This window comes from Phalaenopsis equestris, unplaced genomic scaffold, assembly GCF_001263595.1.
Source record: "Phalaenopsis equestris unplaced genomic scaffold, ASM126359v1 Scaffold000504, whole genome shotgun sequence".
NCBI lineage: Eukaryota > Viridiplantae > Streptophyta > Magnoliopsida > Asparagales > Orchidaceae > Phalaenopsis > Phalaenopsis equestris.
The window spans coordinates 1,115,404-1,134,702 of NW_018164944.1; the positions used below are offsets into that span (position 1 = coordinate 1,115,404).

A 19,299-nucleotide genomic window follows, 5' to 3' on the forward strand; every position below is an offset into this window, starting at 1 on the left:
TATATATATATATATAATGACTTGTAGAAAGCATTGGGCAAGTATAATTAGCTCATATTTATAGCAATATTAAAGTTTACAAATATATTATGAATCATAAAATAATAATTCAAAATATATTGGAAATAAGGGGCCCTATCTTTACAACATGGTATAGGCAAGCAAGTCTTTGACACTACAAATGTCTTCCAGTACAAGCTCTAGTTCTAATTGTGGCCATGTAGACCTGATAACATCATTGAACTCCATATAAAAAGCTCTCTTGGCTAGCCATTCGACATCCATCAACCTGAAAGCTACACAATAAAGGTCATCGAAGCCACTCTAGTTGTTTGCGAGGAGTTCGACGAAACGAGTTCCCACATTCGATGTTGGACTACCTCCTTGAAGATCTAGCATCTACACTAGCATAAATGAAATGTTGATTCTAGCTACAGAAAAAGGATACTCCCTCCACCCTATTGCCATCTCTTTTATGAAATACAATTTGAAAAGAATTAGGGTAGCTCAAGTAGGAAATTCAATCAATAAAACCAGAAGCCCTGGATAGAGATCAAATTAATAGATATAAAATTGGAACTCCAGTTCAATGAGATACGGGATGAAACTATATTGACTGTCCATGCTACAACATGTTAATCTCATTTTTTATCACATATGAATTACATGAATATTACCCGTTAGTTTGGTATAGCCACATAGACCCAAACTTAGTCATGCCTTTTTTTTTGGTCTGGTTTGATCATACCAGGCCTTAGCTTGACCATGCCCATAAGTACCTCGACATAGTCACGACAAGTTTAGTCATGACCACACCAAGGAGTATCTCGGCATGGTCATGCCTGCCACGTATTCCTTCACATGATCACTTTTCCTGATCACTTCCCATGCCACTCCAGCAATCAGAGGCCTTCATCCATGGATTTGATCAAGAAACATCACGTTGTTTCACCGACAACGATCCACGACACCTCTATCCATCGAAATGATCATGGTCGTCGACTCGCCGCCCAATTGACGACCACAAATGACCTTCCTCACTTATAAATAAACTACATTCCTACTGTCTCCGACACTCAACTTGACTGCACTGACTGCACTTTGCGTCTACACACCTCGAGGAATGAAAAGAAAGAAGAAAGCTCTTTCAGCTAGCCTCCACCTCCTCCGATCAGCCTCCTCTCGATAAGTCTCTTCTTCTCTCTTCTTTTAATTTAAGTTCAAGTATTTCATTTCAAGCTTAGGTTTAGGTTGTCTTAACCCACTCAATAGCCTTGGATCAGGCTTGGGTTTGGGCTCAACTTTGGTCTACTCGAACCCAACCAAAACTTAACCCAAAAAAACCCAAACTAGACCTAATATAACCCAATCCAAATGCGACCTAACCCAACCCAGACCCAAAGTAACCTTAACCCAGACCTGACCTAACCCAACCCAAACTCAACCTAACCCAACTCAAACCTAACCTAACCCAAACCAGACCTGATCTAACCCCATCCAAATCTGACATAACATATCCCAGACCCGATCTAACCCAACCCATACTCAACCTAACACAAAACAAACCCAAGCTAACCCAACCTAAACCTGACCGAACCCAACCTAAACCATACCTAACCCATCACATATCCAACCTAGGCCTAATCAGGGTTAACTCGAGTCAACTTAAGTCAACCCAGGTCCCACTTAGATTTAACTAAGGTCAACCCAAGTCAACATAGGTCATTCTCTGTCTAACCTAGATCAACCCAAGTTAATCCAAGTTTATCCCAATTCAACCTAAGCCAGCTCTGGTCCAAATTAGGTCTACATCAGGTCAACACATGCCAAATCAGGTTTAACCTAGGACAATCCAAGTCAATTCAGGTCCAACCTATGTCAAACCAGGGTCAACCAAAGTAAACCCAGGTCCAACCTAGTTCAAGCCAGGTTAACTAAAGTCAACCCAGTCCAATCTAAGTCTAACCCAAGATAACCCAAATCAAGTCATGTCTAACCCAGTCCAACCTTGATCAACCCAAGTCCAACCCAAGTCAAACTTACTTCGACCCAGGTCTAACTGGCTTCAACCCAAGTTATCCCAGATCCACCTAAGTCAACTCGGACCCCAAACCACCTGACCCATCTTACAATTAAACTTAATTTAAGCTGACACGAGCTGGATATCTAGCTCACCTCATTTCAATCCTAACTTAATTCTAATCCAAGGCTAAATGCATGTCTTATTTTGCATGTCATTTCATGTGTGGTCTCTAAAAATAAAACAAAAATGATAAAAAAAATATATAAATTTAAAAAAATAATGAAAACCTCTCACAAGATGGTTTTCTCCACAACATCAAAAATCAAATTCTAAACAAAATAAACTCAAAACTTAGGAAAGCTTTGATTTCTCACTACGACTGAAAAACCTAGAAATTGAAACAAAACATGAATTAAATATTGAATCTCAAATAACATTTAAAATACAACAAGATAAAGAACAAGAATGGGACCTAGGTAGATGTGACATGAACCTTAGGTTAGCTAATTTATGACATCAAATTGAGGACCGTACACCTACCATAGGTTAGTCTGAGTATAGAAACCTAGGTTAGTTTGATAGTTCTCTAGTTAGTGCTAAGGATTAGGACACACAAAACAATAAACCTACTCCCTGTGACTATAGGGAATACCTTAGAATGATGTAAATCATGATTGCTGATGAAGGTATTTTAGACCACTTCAAAACTATGAATCATCTATGCTACGCTATTCAAAGGGAATTCCTGGTTTTGAGGTTGGTTATAGTTGATGGATACTAATGTCCTCGAAATAATGGAAAGCCATGGACATTCTGACCAGTTATGTTATTCTCACATTCTAGGTTAGTCCACCCCTTAGAATTCCTTATAGAGTCTATGGGTTCACTTCTCATCTAAAAGTCCTTCTTATCTGACTCTATCCTTAGCTTAGGGATTCCAATCATTTTCGAAGGACAAATCAAGTATTCTTGACTCATATTTTGACCTCAGTTGATCAATTCAAACTCATTATCAGTCCTTTTTTATAACTTTTCAAACATCGCTCTTCGGGTATAGACCTTATTCATTGGATAATCAAATCTCTTAATTTAGGTCATTTCAATGATATATTGTTTTCAGATAGTAAGTCTCTTTCACTTGAGCTTAATTCTTCCAATTTGGATCCTCAACTTATCTTCAACTGCTTCAATCATGAAAATTTGACCTTTGATGATTTGACTCATTACATTAATCGAGAGTTTTTTTTAGTGTTAACAGCTCTAAGGATGTAATTAACTACAACGGATTCCCTTTGTAGAGAACTAGATGCCAGAATTAAAATGAACCTCATCTTGCAACCATAAGGTAAGGGAAAAAAACCTAGTAGACTGACAAAGACTTTCATCATCCGGGTTTTTAAGGTAATTTTATCTCTATTCAGGAAGTTATATTATTCTTCAAAATGTTGTGCCCGATCATCTAGATAGAAATCTTCCATAAGTTCTATGGTGTGTGGAGACACACAAAAATCTTCCACCACACTCACCTCTTCTTCTCCAACACTACATTCTCCTCCACTTCTTCTTCTATTATTCTCTACCACTATATTCTCCTCTTCTTCTTTTCTTAGTTGAACCACTACATTCTAATCTGCTTTTTATTCTCTTCTTCTCTACAACTACATCTTTCACCTCTTCTTCTTTTCTTAGCCTAACCACCACCTTCTCTTCTTTTTCTTATTTTCTTTTTTTTTTTCCACAACTGCAACATCGTCTTCTTCCTTCTCTTATTCAAACCACTACACCCCCTCCTCTTCTTCTTCTCTTATTCTCCTTCTCTTCTCATTCTCTTCTTCTTCACCATTACAATCACCTATTCTTCATCTTCTCTTAGTCGAACTACCACCCTCATCTTCTTCTCCTTCCCTTCTTCTCAGCAGTACATACTTCTCTTTTCTTCTTTTCTTATCCATCTCTTATTCTCCACCTACGCCCTCCTTTTCTTCTCTTTATCTTTTCCTCACCACTATAAAATTCTCTTTTTCTCCTTCTCTTCTCGTTCTCTTCTGCTCCACCGCTATATTCACCTCCTCTTAGTTGCCTCTTCTTTATCACCATTACATCCTTCGCCACTTCTTTTTCCCTTCTTCTCTACCACTACATTCTCCTCATCCTTTTGTTTTCTTCTTCTGCACCACTACATCCTTCTACCCTTCTTCTCTTAGCCAAACCACTACCGCCTCCTTTTTTCTTCTCTTCTTCTCCACTGCTTTCACTTCCTCTCCCTCTTATTCCATTGGTTCTCTCCACTACCAAAATCCCAACCTAGCCTCTTCCACTTCCTTCTCCTTCTCCTTTTCATCACCAAAACCAATCCCTAGCCTCCTCCACTTCCTTCTCCTCTTCTTTATCATCATATTGAAATCCCTCTCCTTTCCTCACTCTCTTCTTTTCCTTCCCACCTTGACTAAAATGTCCATGCACAATTCATTGGGTAAGTTCCTTAAGATATGTATAGTTTCTAACCTAAACATGTTTTAATGTAGCTTACTTTATCAAAATAAAGGGTTTCACATGTATGTTGCTATTATAACTCATGTCTAAGATTGAAATTAATGTGATATTTATGTTAGCTTCATGTAAAAATTAGAGTCATTTTTAGGCTCTCAAAATTAATGAAACTTGCTCGTGTAGATTTTTTATGTGTTTTCTCCTTACATGTGTAAAATTCTTCATGTGTATTTTTTCCCGTAAGTTCTTTTATGTGAAACAATTAGCTCCACGTATAATCTCCATGTAGTTTGCTTCACTTCATTTTTTTTCATGTATTTTATTGAAGTAAAACACTTAGTTCCATGTGAAGTTTTCATGTAGTTTGATTCAAGTGATTTTTTTTTTCATGTAACTTTCTCCATGTGAAATCTTTGCCATGTAAATTTTTCTTCATATTTAGTTTTTACCATGTATGTGCAGACTTATGTTTATATATTAAGTATTTTATTATGTGTTAATTATGTGAACTTGAAAGACTTCCAGATGTTAAGCTTTTCTCCATGTGTTTCCTAGGGTAGGATTCCTTTATGTGTAAGCATTCCACATGGAGATTCTCTATATGTGTAAGTCATCATAGGTAAATCCTTCATATGTGTAGTCTTCACCATGTGTAATTTTACTGTCATGACTTGGCATGGGCTTGAAACTAACAAAGGCGTAAACAGATAGTTAGTCAGTGTGAAAAAGATTTATACATTCATTTACTATTTAACATATGAAAGAGCCACTAAAAATTAAATTAAAGCGGTACAATTCAAATTTACCTTGTTGATGATTGTTCATGTCTTCTATTAGCATTTTCTTGTCTATCATTCATCTTTTAACAATTTAATTAAACCTAAAATGTTAGTTAAAATAATAGTGAGCTAAACAAAGCTAGTGAATACGCATACTTATATACTACAGTAATATAAGTAAAATAAATAATACGTCAGTTAGACTTTTTTAAAAATCAATCTAAACATTTAACATGTTATTCGAAGGGGTATATACCAATAACACATCAATATCATTTCATATCTATACAACCTTCACGGGAGGCATTATTTAAAAATTGTACCACTTAAGATACTTCACTATCAATATCATTTTCCATTTACGTGCACAAGTATAATAGTATTGTCCTACTAGTACCATCAAGGGGTCTCCATCATAAGTAAACATGCACATGCAAGCATACTATAAATCATTTCGTTTACATTCTAAATATCATCAAATATCTTTCTTTTATAACATGCATATATTGTAAATAAGTATAACTATACAAATCATTCACATTTATTTCTAGATGATCACATTGAATAATAAGACACAATAATCTTATTCTAATTGCAGTAACGATATATCTTGACTAATGACATTCTAATGCGAGTGATTTAAAAAAAATACAATATTATTATAATAATTTAGAAGTAAAAGTACTCATCTCGATGACATTTAATTCGACAAGATTTAGCTCCAATGTCGACACTTCTAAAGTTAAAATCTAACATAAACATGATATAAAAATTAAATTTATTTATTATTTCGAATAAACTATTAATTTTTCATTATTAGTTAAGTATTAAAATTTCATTATGTTATTATTTTTATTTTTTTCTATTGAATACACACACACACACACATCTTATTATTATTATTATTATTATTATTATTATAATAAAAATATCATTTTCTCTTCCAAACCCTCGACCTAGCTCGACACACACATTCCACCCCTTCCCTTTCTAAAAATATCATTTTCTCTTCCAAACCCTCGACCTAGCTCGACACACACATTCCACCCCTTCCCTTTCTTCTTTTTCTGCTCGATCACATAGGATCGAATCACTATGTGTGAAGAATCATCTCTCGCACACTACTTTTTTTCGGCGCTTAACTAGGGCACGATCGAGCTCTTCCTTCGTCTTCCTCATCGACTTGGTTGGACTTGAGACTACGATGCTCAGCTTTTGTCAACCACCAAACCAGACAAACAGAAATCAGAGAGAGGAAACCAACAACTAAACTGAAAACCATTACACAGTAGCATTTGCATAATCATAAAGCTGCCGAATAGATAAGGCAAAGATTACTGGAACAGGGGGGAGAGGTAAAAGAGGGACTACCGCACAGAACCCATAATGTGCACAACCACCAAACTGAGCCGAAAAAGAGAAGGGACAAGTAAAGAGATAATAGAAAGCTTATTGTAATAACACCAACTGAAGAAAGGGAACCACCGCACATAGCAGAGAGTGCACAGAACCACCAAATCAAGCAGAAGAAAAGAGATGAGAGAAAGAAGTATGTTAGGGTCACCGGAACAACCAATCATAACCGACAAGAGGAAATCAGAAACAACATCTAGCCATCGGAGCCACAGATCCAAGGGAATCAAGATAAGGGACTCGCAAAGGAACAAGACTGTCGCGGAAGGGAGAGGAGCCGTGGAAGGTACGGCAGCCGCATAAATAAAAATAGAAGGAACGCGGGCCGTAGGGTCAAATCCACATCCCACATTTCGATCGGATTCTTCAAAATGCTCTCCTAAACGTGTCTTCCAAATAGACGAAGCTGCGGTCCCAAATCACACCATAGTAAAACGCCACCCCGAACGACCCCTTAGCACCAATCTGGTGTTACTAAAATATTTATCTTATATGCATAATCATCTCATTGGCCGTCTTGAAGGTAGAAGTAGGTCTTTAGATGAAACCACAACAATTTTTTGATCTGTCCCTTCTGTTTTGTTTGCTCTTTATATCTCCCCATGAAATAACTAAGATATAAAACTTTTTCTATTCGTCCCAGCCTGACTCTCCGGTGCATATGTTACTTGAGTTTTAATCATTGACATTGCATGTATTATGATACATTCAACTTTATGAAGAAGGATTAGTAAGAGAAGTGGCAGCGATTTAACTTATTTGGGGTTGTAAGGAAATGCATATATATAAATCCAACCAAACATCCAAAAAGATAAAAAGTTAAAGCAAACACTCCATTAAATCAAATTTTTTTCAGCTCATTTTTTTTTACCTATTCAATCCCTTTTATGACGAAAATTATGATTAAGTAAATCTGATTGTGAGACTGATTTAACAATGTCTTTCCACCATCGCTCGTGAGTCATCACTGTCACACTGATGATCGAACTTACTAGATTTGATAAATTCTATTTAACGTAAATTCAAGCTGCAGCCAAATACCACCTAAAAATATCAATATGTGTTAAATCAAGTTCAATATTGACTAATTATAAGTTGAACTATAACTATTTCTATTTCCAATCTTCATTACCTAGTTCTTATCTTAGGATGACACATTTCAACTTAAATGCAACACCATCAAAAGAGATTATCACTAATATGGACTCTCTTCAATCACCATCATAATCAAATCTCAATGATGCAACTTAGTTTGCACGATTCATATTAAATTCATCAAAATTAAACTAATTTACATAGAGCAAATAGATTTAATCCAATTTAACCACTATACTAAGAATATTTTAAAATCCAAATATGATGTTAACTAGAATCCCAATACCGTGAGTGTGAATTTAGGGTCCGTTTGGGGCAGCTTGCGCATTTGCCCGGAGTCGACCCACGACCTGCGTTTAGTGTAAAAAACCCAAACGCAGTTTCGGATAAGCTGGCGAAACGCGTGAACCACAAGGTACGACAGCGTTTGAAAATGCCGCTCGCAATTATAAGCTGTCCCAAACGGACCCTTAATGATATTGTAATAGTATTATGATGATATTAACCGTAATAACACAACATCATCCTAATAGTATCAATCCACATGTATGTAACTCTTCCTCTTTTTTTAAATAAAGTTTGAGCAATCAAGCTCCATCTTTAAAAATCCTCTTTTTGATGAAACACAAACAAAGGTAGTGCGGCCCAAAGGGATCAAAGAAGTCTTTAAAATTCCCAAAAAAAAAAAAAAAAGAATTGCAGAGCAATAAACATCTTCAACTGCCATTCTCCGATTCTCCGGCGGCCTCAGAAAACCCCGTCGGCGTCCTCCCTTCCCTTCTAATGGCGCTCCGCAACCGAATATAACCATATAACTTCCTCAACTCCCTCACCGTCGCCTCCTTCCTTTTCCCAATACCACGCACTCCAAACCCTCCATCCCTAACCCTAGACATCCTCTCCACCGCACCAGACGACACCGACCTGTGTAAGGCATTAATAACCGACTTTATTGCTCGTGTCGACGATCCTCTGTTCGCGATCATGATCTCCCCTACCTCCGCCGGACTGATACGCCCGCCGCTCTGAAACCCCTCTTCCACTTCCTCGTACAGCTTGTGATCCTTCAATCCCAGGTAACAACTGGCCAGAGTCTTGAACGCCGTGAAATCACAGAGAGGAAAATGGATCCGGACGTCGATCCGACCAGGCCTAATGACCGCCGGGTCATCAATCGCATCTACCCCTCTCCTTCCGCTGACAGTGCAGACCATCACCCGTTCCTCCCCGCAGCAGGAGAACACACCGTCCATGAAATTCAGCATCCATGACCTCGCGTAATAGCGGTCAAGATCCTCGACCAGAATAAGGGATCGCGGTGTCGTGTTAAGGAGAAGAAACCGGAGATCGGCGGAGTTGGAGACGAGGGAGAGATCGAGATCGTAGACATTGTAGCGGAGGTAACGTGCCATCGCAGCGGCGAAGCTTGATTTTCCCGTTCCCGGTGCGCCTTGCAGAAGGTAGCTACGCTTCCACACTCGGCCGAGCCGAGCGTAGTAGCTGCGCCCCTTTAGAAACGACTCCAGATCCGCTTTAACTCGTGATTTCACAACTGGATCCATCACCACTGTTTCCAGAGTGGCGGGGTGCGTCATCCCTACCCCTCTCCATCTCTGAGCAGGGGAATTCGTGTACAGCCTAATCTCCATCCGACGTATCTCGATCTCCTCAGCGGTGTTCTCCACGTGCTGGAGATATGGCCGGAGAACACGGTACCGATCCTGACGACGGAGGCGGAGGACGAGATCGCCGTCGGCATTGGAAGTCCATGAGAGGCGGGCATTGAGAAACGAATCTTGGACGGTTTGGCCTGGAGCTAGGCGAGCGGAGAACTCGTTCGAGCGAAGGTTAGATGAAAATAAGTTGGTTACATCAGAATCTTCGACGGCGGAGAGGGTGGCGGTGTAAGCTGCGGCTTTGCGGTGAAGGGGGTTTTGTTGCAAGCCATCGTTGTTGTACAGGGGGATTTTGAAGGTCTGATAGGACTGAGTTCGATCTTCGAACCATTGCTGGAATCTGTTTAGAAGATGAATGAGGGATTTGAAGGAGAGGATTGTGCGGATGAGGATGAGGATGAAGAAGCTAACCGCGGTGGCTTGGAGGAAGCTCGCCGCCGACGAGGCGATCATCTGGTGGAGAAGATTAAGCGGTTGGATCGTTAAGAGATGATCATGAGCTTGCCTGCTTCTGGATTTTGTTGAAGGGGGAGTTGGATTCAATGATCGAACTGGAATGTATGTTGGTTTGTTGGAGGGGAGAAGCGGGAGAGGAGAATTGTATTGATGGAGTTAAGAAGCAATTGAGCCAAATTTATAGCGATGAAATTAACTGAAATTTAAGTGTGAGCGGGGAATGGTGCCGCGGCGTGCAATGTGGGTTTGAGGGAAGAGAGTTGGTCAATGTGGAATGGCATATATATATATATATATATATAATATATATATATATATATATATAGTACTTGCACTCCTGCGAACTCAAATCAGTTGGTCTGACATTTATTTGTGAGTCGTAAGTTTCCTCTGATCTGGGGTTTAATTCCCCTTAAGTGTAGGGCGTGGTACTTGTATTATAGGGGCACGAGAGATGTCTATGGCTCGTAGAGGTGTATACGAGCCGAGCACGAGCTGAGCTTCAGCTCGTTTATATTTCGAGCTCAAAAAGTGTGTTCGTGTTCGGCTCGTTTCTGTAGTGATTGAAGTGATTTATATTGGCTGATAAAATTATATTGATAATTTTTATAAATTTGGTGAGGCATGTGATTGGGGCACGTTTCTGAAGTGATTTATATTGACAAAATTATTGGGAACCATGCAACCTGTAATTTGCTTTATATTCATACCATTAAAAGGGATAATTACATATATATCCCTGCAACATTGATATTTTAACATTTATATTATACATGAAATTTAAATTAATAGTTAACAAAAATAAATAAACATGTACTGAACATTTATTTATTTTTATGGTGGCGTTCGACATGCATTCATAAGGGGAAAAGAATTGTGAGGGCGTCCTCTTAAATTTAGTTATTACAAACCTTGAAATTTTCAAGTTATATATATATATTTTTTGAGATGAATTCCATATGAGATCTAGTTATTGATTTATTATATAATAAATTTATCTGGCAATAAAGTAAAATATTAATAAATTATCCTAATAAATAATGATTAAATCATTATCACTCAACTTTGTTCTAATAATTTAAGATGGAGAGGGAATCAATTTTTTACTTTTAGTGCAAAAGGAAGATTATTTTGGGGTTAAGAATTTTGATAATATTGCTTATAGATCCTCAAGAATTTATTTTAAACATGCATTAATTTCGGAATATTTCAAATAATATTCAAATTCAAGATCATCGGGACATTTGATTCCAACATGCTGATAGTCAAACTGGCCGTCTCGACCAGACAAGCCCAATGAAGCAAAAATTATTTCAATCCGAGTCAGATGAAGCCCCGATCAAGCATTAAGTGTAATTATAAGTTTTGAATGGACAATTGAATTGTCAAATGAATTCTAAATCTGATAAGCTTGTAGTCAAAGTGAATGTCTCATCGAGTCAAATCTAACGAGTCCAATATCACTCATTTCTGACATCATTACTGCACTCAAATGTTGATAGAACATCATCTGGTGAAAAAGATCACTCTAAACTATGAGTTTATCCTAAATTATAATAACAAGGCCTCCACATTCATTTATAAGTCTCGTTTCTATTAATTATGTCCAAATAGAGTATGATATTTCCTTCCATGGACTTTAGGCTATTAAGATTTCTTGAACGACGTAACAAATGGATTGCTAACATGAGATCTCTAGTAGAGTTTGAGGTGGCAGTGTGGTGCTCTACAACAATTTTTTTTGTATGACAATACTGTGTTTTGTTTGCGTTTTCAAAAGTTGCAGTTAAAAGCTTCGTTTTCTCACCATGACTGGCTACATGTGGTGGCTACTAGAAAACTAAAGTCTAACTTTTTCAAATTTTTATTTATTATTATTTTTTGTAGTAGCCATCAAAACTTTTTAAAATAGTAGATTTTTCTTTAGCAGCTTCACAACTGTTTCTTCAAACACTTGTAGCTACTTAGAGTCTTAATAACTTGAAACGATGGATTAATGAAATCCTGACCTCGCTCCCTCTGCATAATTAGGAATTGCTCACCTGTTTATAAATGATGGATTAATGAAATCCTGACCTTGCTCCCTCTGCATAATTACGAATTGCTCACCTGTTTATTGATATACGCCTTTTGGGCACATTCGACTTTGTTGACACATCATTGATGTCATTTCATAAGCTATGTTCGCTAATAAGTCGCCAGTCATTTGAGATACTATGATTCATTCTCTACCCTGTAGCTCGATAAGACTTTGGAGCATTGGGATGATCCGATTTGAGATGAAAACATTATTACTTGATATCTCCTTTCACTAGATGTTAAAATATATCTAAGATTCATTTAATCAACAATATTTTTAGGTAACCCCCCAGATAAAATAAACCAACAAGGACATTCTTTGGGAGTTGCTCCTGACCATGGAACAAAAATATGAATTTTGATTCTCGGGTTTTAGAATCTAGTAATTTATATAAGATTTCTTTATGGATATGCTTTCAAAATATTTTTTACAAGTTTTGTTTTGAGCAAACACTTTGATCTATCATATGAATAATATCTTATAAAAATTCTCGATGTTCTATTTGTCTTTTGTTTGTTTAATTTCGCTGTATTTTCCCCTTTCTAATTCATCTTCTTCTTGGAATTATTTCGATGATCCAAGAAATAAGGTTACTTGAATTAGAAAATTATAAAACGAAAAATTAAACAATCTGGCGACTCCAATTTAAAAAGAACTAAAACATATATATCTTAAGTGGCTCTTTTATTTTACACATCTTTATGACTTATTTGTGGCTTACTATTGATTTAATTATTATAAACCATGTTCAGTGTGTCATCTAATACGACTTATTAATTTACTATTGATTTAATCATTACAAACAAAGTATATTGTCATCTAATATGACTTATTAAGCATAGTTAAGTTATAAAAAGCAATCATAGCAATAAAGATATTGTTTGTTAAACTAGCTTGAAGATTTGTCAAGTCAAAGATGGGTCAACTCTGAGCACCTTAAAAAAACAAATAACTTGACGCATTCCTTACTTTCAAGATGAATCAATAAGTTTAACATGGCAATTCATGTACAAAATATAAATTGCAAGGTTTAAAATAAGTGTCTGAAGAGTAGCTTTTATGATAAATGTGCTTAAGATCACATTTACAAAGCATGCTATGGAAAAATGAACATAATCAAATAAAATATGCAAATTATTTTTTAATGTCTTTTATATAATATAAATTGATTTATTTATCTGATAATATCATTAGATATTATATATATATATCGATTTCCCATGTGTTAGACCCCATGATGAGAGTTTGCTCCATGTGCCTAAATATTCGAGAATCCAGCGCCACTGAGATCTAACTCGTCAAATATCACCTGATTATACATTTATACCAACAATATCAAAATCATTGTAATGTCAAAAAAAATATATATAGTACATATAAACCGACAGATGCAGCAAAAAGTATAATGATCAGCCAAAATGATATAATCATGCATTAAGATCTACCTGATTTTGTTGATTAAGAATGATTTCTTGAGTATAACAGTTGATAATGTTCAATCAAAGCAATTTTAACTTTTATATGTTGGTTAAGCATGTTTTTATTTGTCCCAATGATTGTTTATACTTTAGAGCCATACAAAAACAAGCAATAAAAAAATCCAGAAAAAGTGAGTATATATTATGAGATCATTTGAAAACAAAAAAAAAAAAAAAAAACAAAAAAATAGATAAAGGTTCAAAGGTGATTAAATCAAAGAAAAAAGAATTGTCTAATTGCTCTAGAATTTAATCTACCTGCACATTTACTTATCATTTATATGCCTTTATATTGTGAATGATTGAGTTTATTAAATGAATCTTATACCAAGCTAAATATAATCATTATACTTAGTATGTTATTCTTCTTAGTGCATGCTCATCTTTACATCACCATCATAGTTTATTTTCAAAATGTACATCATAATGTTTGCAAGAAATATCTTTATAGGCTATATGTATAATAACATGCTGCGAAAAATAAATAAATAAATAAATAAAAACTAAGATAGCTGGTCATAAACATTTTCTTCAATATATTAGTGCTATTTGCATAAATTTGATTGCTCACATTTTAGCAACAAATTATATGTTAGAACACTCCTACACAAGTACATACATAATTGTGTATCTGAAAAAATAGATTTGATTATTATTATCATTTATTTATGTGATACAATGTCAATATTTTCAACATGAATATTCTATAGTAATTAAAATTATTTTAAATTGCTTCCATAGTCCTAATTCCCCCAGTGGTCATTCAAGCATACACATTCTTTGGTGATTTGGAAAGCCAAAATATAGCTAGCCTGTGTTTACAAGAGCCTGTGGGGAAAAATCGTTCAGCCTAAAAAGAGTGCAGGAAGTGCCCTGGAGTGGATAATGACATACCTCGATATGGTTGCGGAATTCAGAAATCAATCTTCTCGGGTTTTGTGTTTTGAATATGCGTCATTGAATTGTTGTTGCAACTACAAATGGTGGAAACATGTAAAAACTATTTGATAAATTGTTTGGAATGGATATTAAGCTGCATAATGATACAGTTCAAAACACAGAAAATCATCAGGGAATCAGAGCAGAACCAAAACTTCTGGTCAAATGAAATATGTTCATGACAATGATAGCTCAAAGACTGAATCGTTTCCCATTTTATATGTATAAGGTTTAATAAGAATATGTTTTAATAAACAAAGAGTTGCATACTTTAAAAAGAATCAAAGTGGCAAATTCAACTTGGGAGAAAATTAAAAAGAAAACCATATTGCAAACTAATAAATCAATTTACAAAAGTACTCAAATTTGCACTGTATCAAATGATAAATTCGGTTTCTATCTATACGCGCATTGCGTGATGGGACTTGGCCACTCTGATTATTTGCTGCCACTCAGGTTACTCTTTGCCCCCTTAAGGTTCATATGATTGCTTGAAGATAGAAAATATGTACTGAGAAAAGATAATTTGTTTTAGATTCTCAATTAGATTGATTTGGTTAGAATTCAATACGAATTTTAAACTCTAAAAAAAAACTTCAAAATTCTACTAAGTGAAGTTTTATTTGCCTCAAACAAGAATATGTTTTCAACCTACCAGCAACCATTTGAGCCCTTGTAAAAATGAAAGCTACAAGATTCTATGCGTGCTCTTCCAATTGAATTACATTTCTTAACTCTGCCCTACGTCTAGCTGCAGCATATGAGCTTGTGGCCCCACAATATGAGCCTACATAGAAATTAAAAAACTAGAACAATCCCTGAAATCACTAATAATTTCAAGATGTATACCATATTCGTCAAGTTTCAAATTTTTATTAATTTCTAATTACATCAACTACAGACGTTTTAATAAGGTGACTGAAAAATAAATATGCTTTCTTATAGATCATCAGTTTGACTAGTTGCACAGATCCTTCGTATTTTCCCAAAGTGACATCCGATATAGGTATCATCATATTGATCTTGCGTCTATCACCCTCTAAATTTACAGGGTCTAGCACACATTAAATTGAAGTAAACTCAACATACTTCAATCCTAACATGCATTAGATTTGATGCACGTGATTCATTCGAGTTTGATGGTGATAGGTTTGATCATACACCAATTTAACTAGTCAGTGAATTGTTCTTTAATTTGATTACGCATCTCATCGCGATCATGCTCTCACTTGATCACATCTGTCTAACCCCAATATTGATCGTTGTTGATCGAGGACACATCTCATAATGGTCTTGATATATGTTGGATCATGTCTCCTGAATATTAACTCTGCTGATTGATTATATCTTGAGAGCTATTGATTTATAAAAAAAAATTAAAATCTCATGAAGGCATCAAATTAATTAATTAGCTTCGAAATTTAGATTGACCGAACAATAGCAACAACAACAAAGCCTTGATCCTACAAAGTGGGGTCGGCAAAATTTAAGTTGACCCAATTAAATAATATAATGAATTTGATTAATTTGATTTAGGTTATCACTTTGTAGTTAATTAATTAATTAATTAAGTTCAAATACTAATCAAAACATGATTTAAATCCCTTTGCAGGTTTGTTCTTACTTTTAGACGCACAACAAAAAATCATTTTTCTTTATTCTTTTTAAAAATTTTATTTCATTCATGCACTTTGATCTGGTGGGTTCCTAGAAATTTAGATGGCTTGGAAAAACAAGAAAGTAAGAATTATACCTAGTCAGGAGTTTAAAATGTATGAAATTAACCAGTTCACACTTATCTATTTTAATATAAAAAATGTGTACATTATTGCTAACGTTATGTGGTATGTTCTATATTAATTAAACTTGCACAAAAAATTCTTTGGTTTATTTCACGCTATATGCATTGCATTTTCATAAGTTTCTATATATATAAATAATAATAATAATAATAATAATAATAATAATGCTAGTTTTAAAATTTTGATTGTGCTTATTTCTTTATTTTTTATTAATGGTTGGGGACACTTAAATATTATGAAGCTTCCTCCTAAACTTGTGAATTGATTATAACAATGTTAGTTTTAATTTACTAAGATGGAACATGATGTGATTCTATCTATCATTTTTTTTTTTGGCACATTATTAATTAATAAAATACAAATTAGTTTATAATCATTAAAAGGAGTGAACAATTTAGATATCTCGGGTTTCTTGTTATAAGTGATGGTGATATAAATGGGGATGCTATTAGTAGAATTCAAGTTGAATGGTTGAAGTGGAGGAATGCATCGAGCCTATTGAGTGATAGAAAAACCCTGCTTAGACTTGAGACAAAATTTTATAAGATGGTGGTGAAAACTGTAATGTTTTTGCCTATATAAGAGAAGCATAAAACTTAATTATGTGTGGTTGAGATGAGAATGCTTAGGTGGATGAGTGGCTTGACACTTAGAGACAAAATACAAAACGATTGTATTCCTGAAAGGGTTGATGTAACTTCAGTGACAGACAAGATTGAAGAGAGACGTCTTAGATGATTTGGCCATATTAAAAGGCGACCTTCTAATAATCTGGTTAGGAGAGTAGAGGTTTTAGATTCAACTTATGCTAAGAAAGGTAGAGGTATATCTAAAACAACTTGGGCATGTTGTATAAAACATTATCTTAATTTATCAGAATTAAATAAAAATATGCAATCAATAGGAAACAATGAAGAAAAAGAATTCATGTAGCCGATCCCACTTAGTGGGATAAAGGCTTATTAGCGTTGTTGTTGTACCAGTAGCTAATTTTCAAGGAACCTTAAGATACATAATGTTATATGATTGATAGTATCTAGGTTGACTATTAGAATCCTAGGATTACAAGTCACTCACTCATAAGTCAGACATACTAAAAAAAAAAACTACTCTACGAATCTAATAGGAAAAGTGATCAAGTTACAAGCTACTAATCTTAAATAAATACAACTTATCAGCACATAGTCTTGCTGATGTATAAACCTATCATACCCTATGGACTATTGCATATAATCTAGGATCTACGTTAGGACAAATAATTTAGACACACCCCCCATTCAGTGTTTCTATCTTCGTCCACCATTTAGATTTGATGGACCCTTTTCACTTTCATATACAATTAGGTGCTTACCAGGCATTAATGACCTAGGAAGAATAGAAGTTCATGTTTTTAACTTCTCTATCACATTAATAAGATACTATGGCTTTCTTGGTCACAAGCGATTAAGTTGCACGTCTTATTTTTGACATTTTTTTCCACAATTTGGAGAAGTCTAAGCATCTTGATCTCATATAATCGAGTTGTAAATGTCATTCTTTCTATTTTTTTTGTATTTTTTTTAACCATATTGAGGAGTTTTTTCTAGGTCTTTTCCCATCTTTAATTATCTCGTCATCTTACATTGAGGAGATATTTGGGTATCCTAATCAAATGTGAGCAAGATGTAAGTTTCACTTTCCATATCTTCTGTCTTCTCCTTCCATATTGATATATTTAAGCATCTCAACATCTGTGATGAAACTAAAAGTTTTTCTTTTAGTATTTTTTATTGTTCAACCCTATATTAAAATACTTAAGCATTCTAATCATATGCAATCCAAATCTAAGTCTCCTTTTTCATATCATCAATATTTCCTCACCCAATATGAAGAAGATGCCTGGGCATCCCAACTATATGCGATCAGATAGTAAGTCACAATTTGAATTTTTTTTTGTAAATCATCACCTTGTATTGGGGAGATACTTAGGCATCTTGATCATATACTCTCAGGCTATACCACGCTCTATATACTTCTTGATGTTTCTTCACCATATATTTAAGTATAGGATCATGTTATAAGTTCCATCATTCCTACTCTTTAGCTTTAGAGCATATGTAATTTTGTTAGCCTTGACATGCTCCATCACACAGTGTTACGAGTCTAATTTGGGTTTCTTCCTCCAATAATATTAGGGTATAAGTCCCATCGATTAACATAAGATTAGATCCCACTCTTAATCTGTGAAATACCCTTAAATAAGGTAATCCAATAAAGCTCCTTTGTTCATCACTTGACTAGATAGATTATGAAACCAACAATTTGAAATGATAGAATCGTGAGATTACATAGTGTTACAAGTTTAATTTGGGTTTCATCCTCCTATAATATTAGAGTACAAGTCCCATCTATTAACATAGGATTAGATCGCACTCTTAATCTGCGAGAAACCCTTAGATAAGGTAATCCATGTTTTTAATAAGGTTCCTTTGTTCATCACTTGACTAGTTAGATTATGAAACCAACAACTTGAAATAATGGAATCTTGAGTTTAACCAAAATTGTTGTACCCTTTTTAGGGTTACTCTCACTCTTTTAGATTCATTTCAATTCCTTTGAGCCCATTTCTAGGATATGCTGAACTTTCATGTTTTTTGGAGTTCCTTAGTATCCATTCCAACTTCTATTTTACCAAATTCATTGATTCTAACTAGGCTTGACCATAAGCTTTGACCCCTTATTAAGAGTACTTTTGATATGATCGGGATGTAATTAATATTAGAAGCTTGCTCCATTAAAATATCAAGAACATTTAAAATTATAAATAAAAAAGCCCTTGTTTAGTAACATTCTTTTTAAGGGAAATCTTTGCGAAAAACAAATTTATTCTAGCTTCTACTAATCTCCATGGGCTTATAGAGTCCATTGATATAACTATGATCAATCATCTATTATAGTAGCACCATAGGCATCCTTCAAAGCCCAAACATTAGTTGAATAATAAGAATAGGGATGAACCCGAGTTTGCTTTTCAATCCCAATATGATCATATAATAAATTTTTGTGATGTCATTTAGGTTGTCTAATGT

General features: G+C 34.9%; 2 protein-coding genes across 2 annotated transcripts in view; both read right to left on the reverse strand.

The window, feature by feature from the left end:
* Positions 1 to 8,360: 8,360 nt before the first annotated feature.
* Positions 8,361 to 10,206, reverse strand: LOC110028209 (AAA-ATPase At2g46620-like). Its single transcript, XM_020729963.1, has one exon. It carries the CDS (start codon positions 9,927 to 9,929, stop codon positions 8,517 to 8,519), a length of 1,413 nt encoding a protein of 470 aa, XP_020585622.1. The 5' UTR covers positions 9,930 to 10,206; the 3' UTR covers positions 8,361 to 8,516.
* A 2,958-nt stretch (positions 10,207 to 13,164) lies between these two features.
* Positions 13,165 to 19,299, reverse strand: part of LOC110028197 — a 91,697-nt gene continuing 85,562 nt past the window's right edge. Inside the window, exons 15-16 of the mRNA XM_020729945.1 lie at positions 14,385 to 14,464; positions 13,165 to 13,321 (exon numbers count right to left, since the gene is read on the reverse strand). Of these exons, the coding sequence (XP_020585604.1) occupies positions 14,411 to 14,464 (54 nt within the window). The 3' untranslated portion in view covers positions 13,165 to 13,321; positions 14,385 to 14,410. The remainder of the gene's footprint in view (positions 13,322 to 14,384; positions 14,465 to 19,299) is intronic.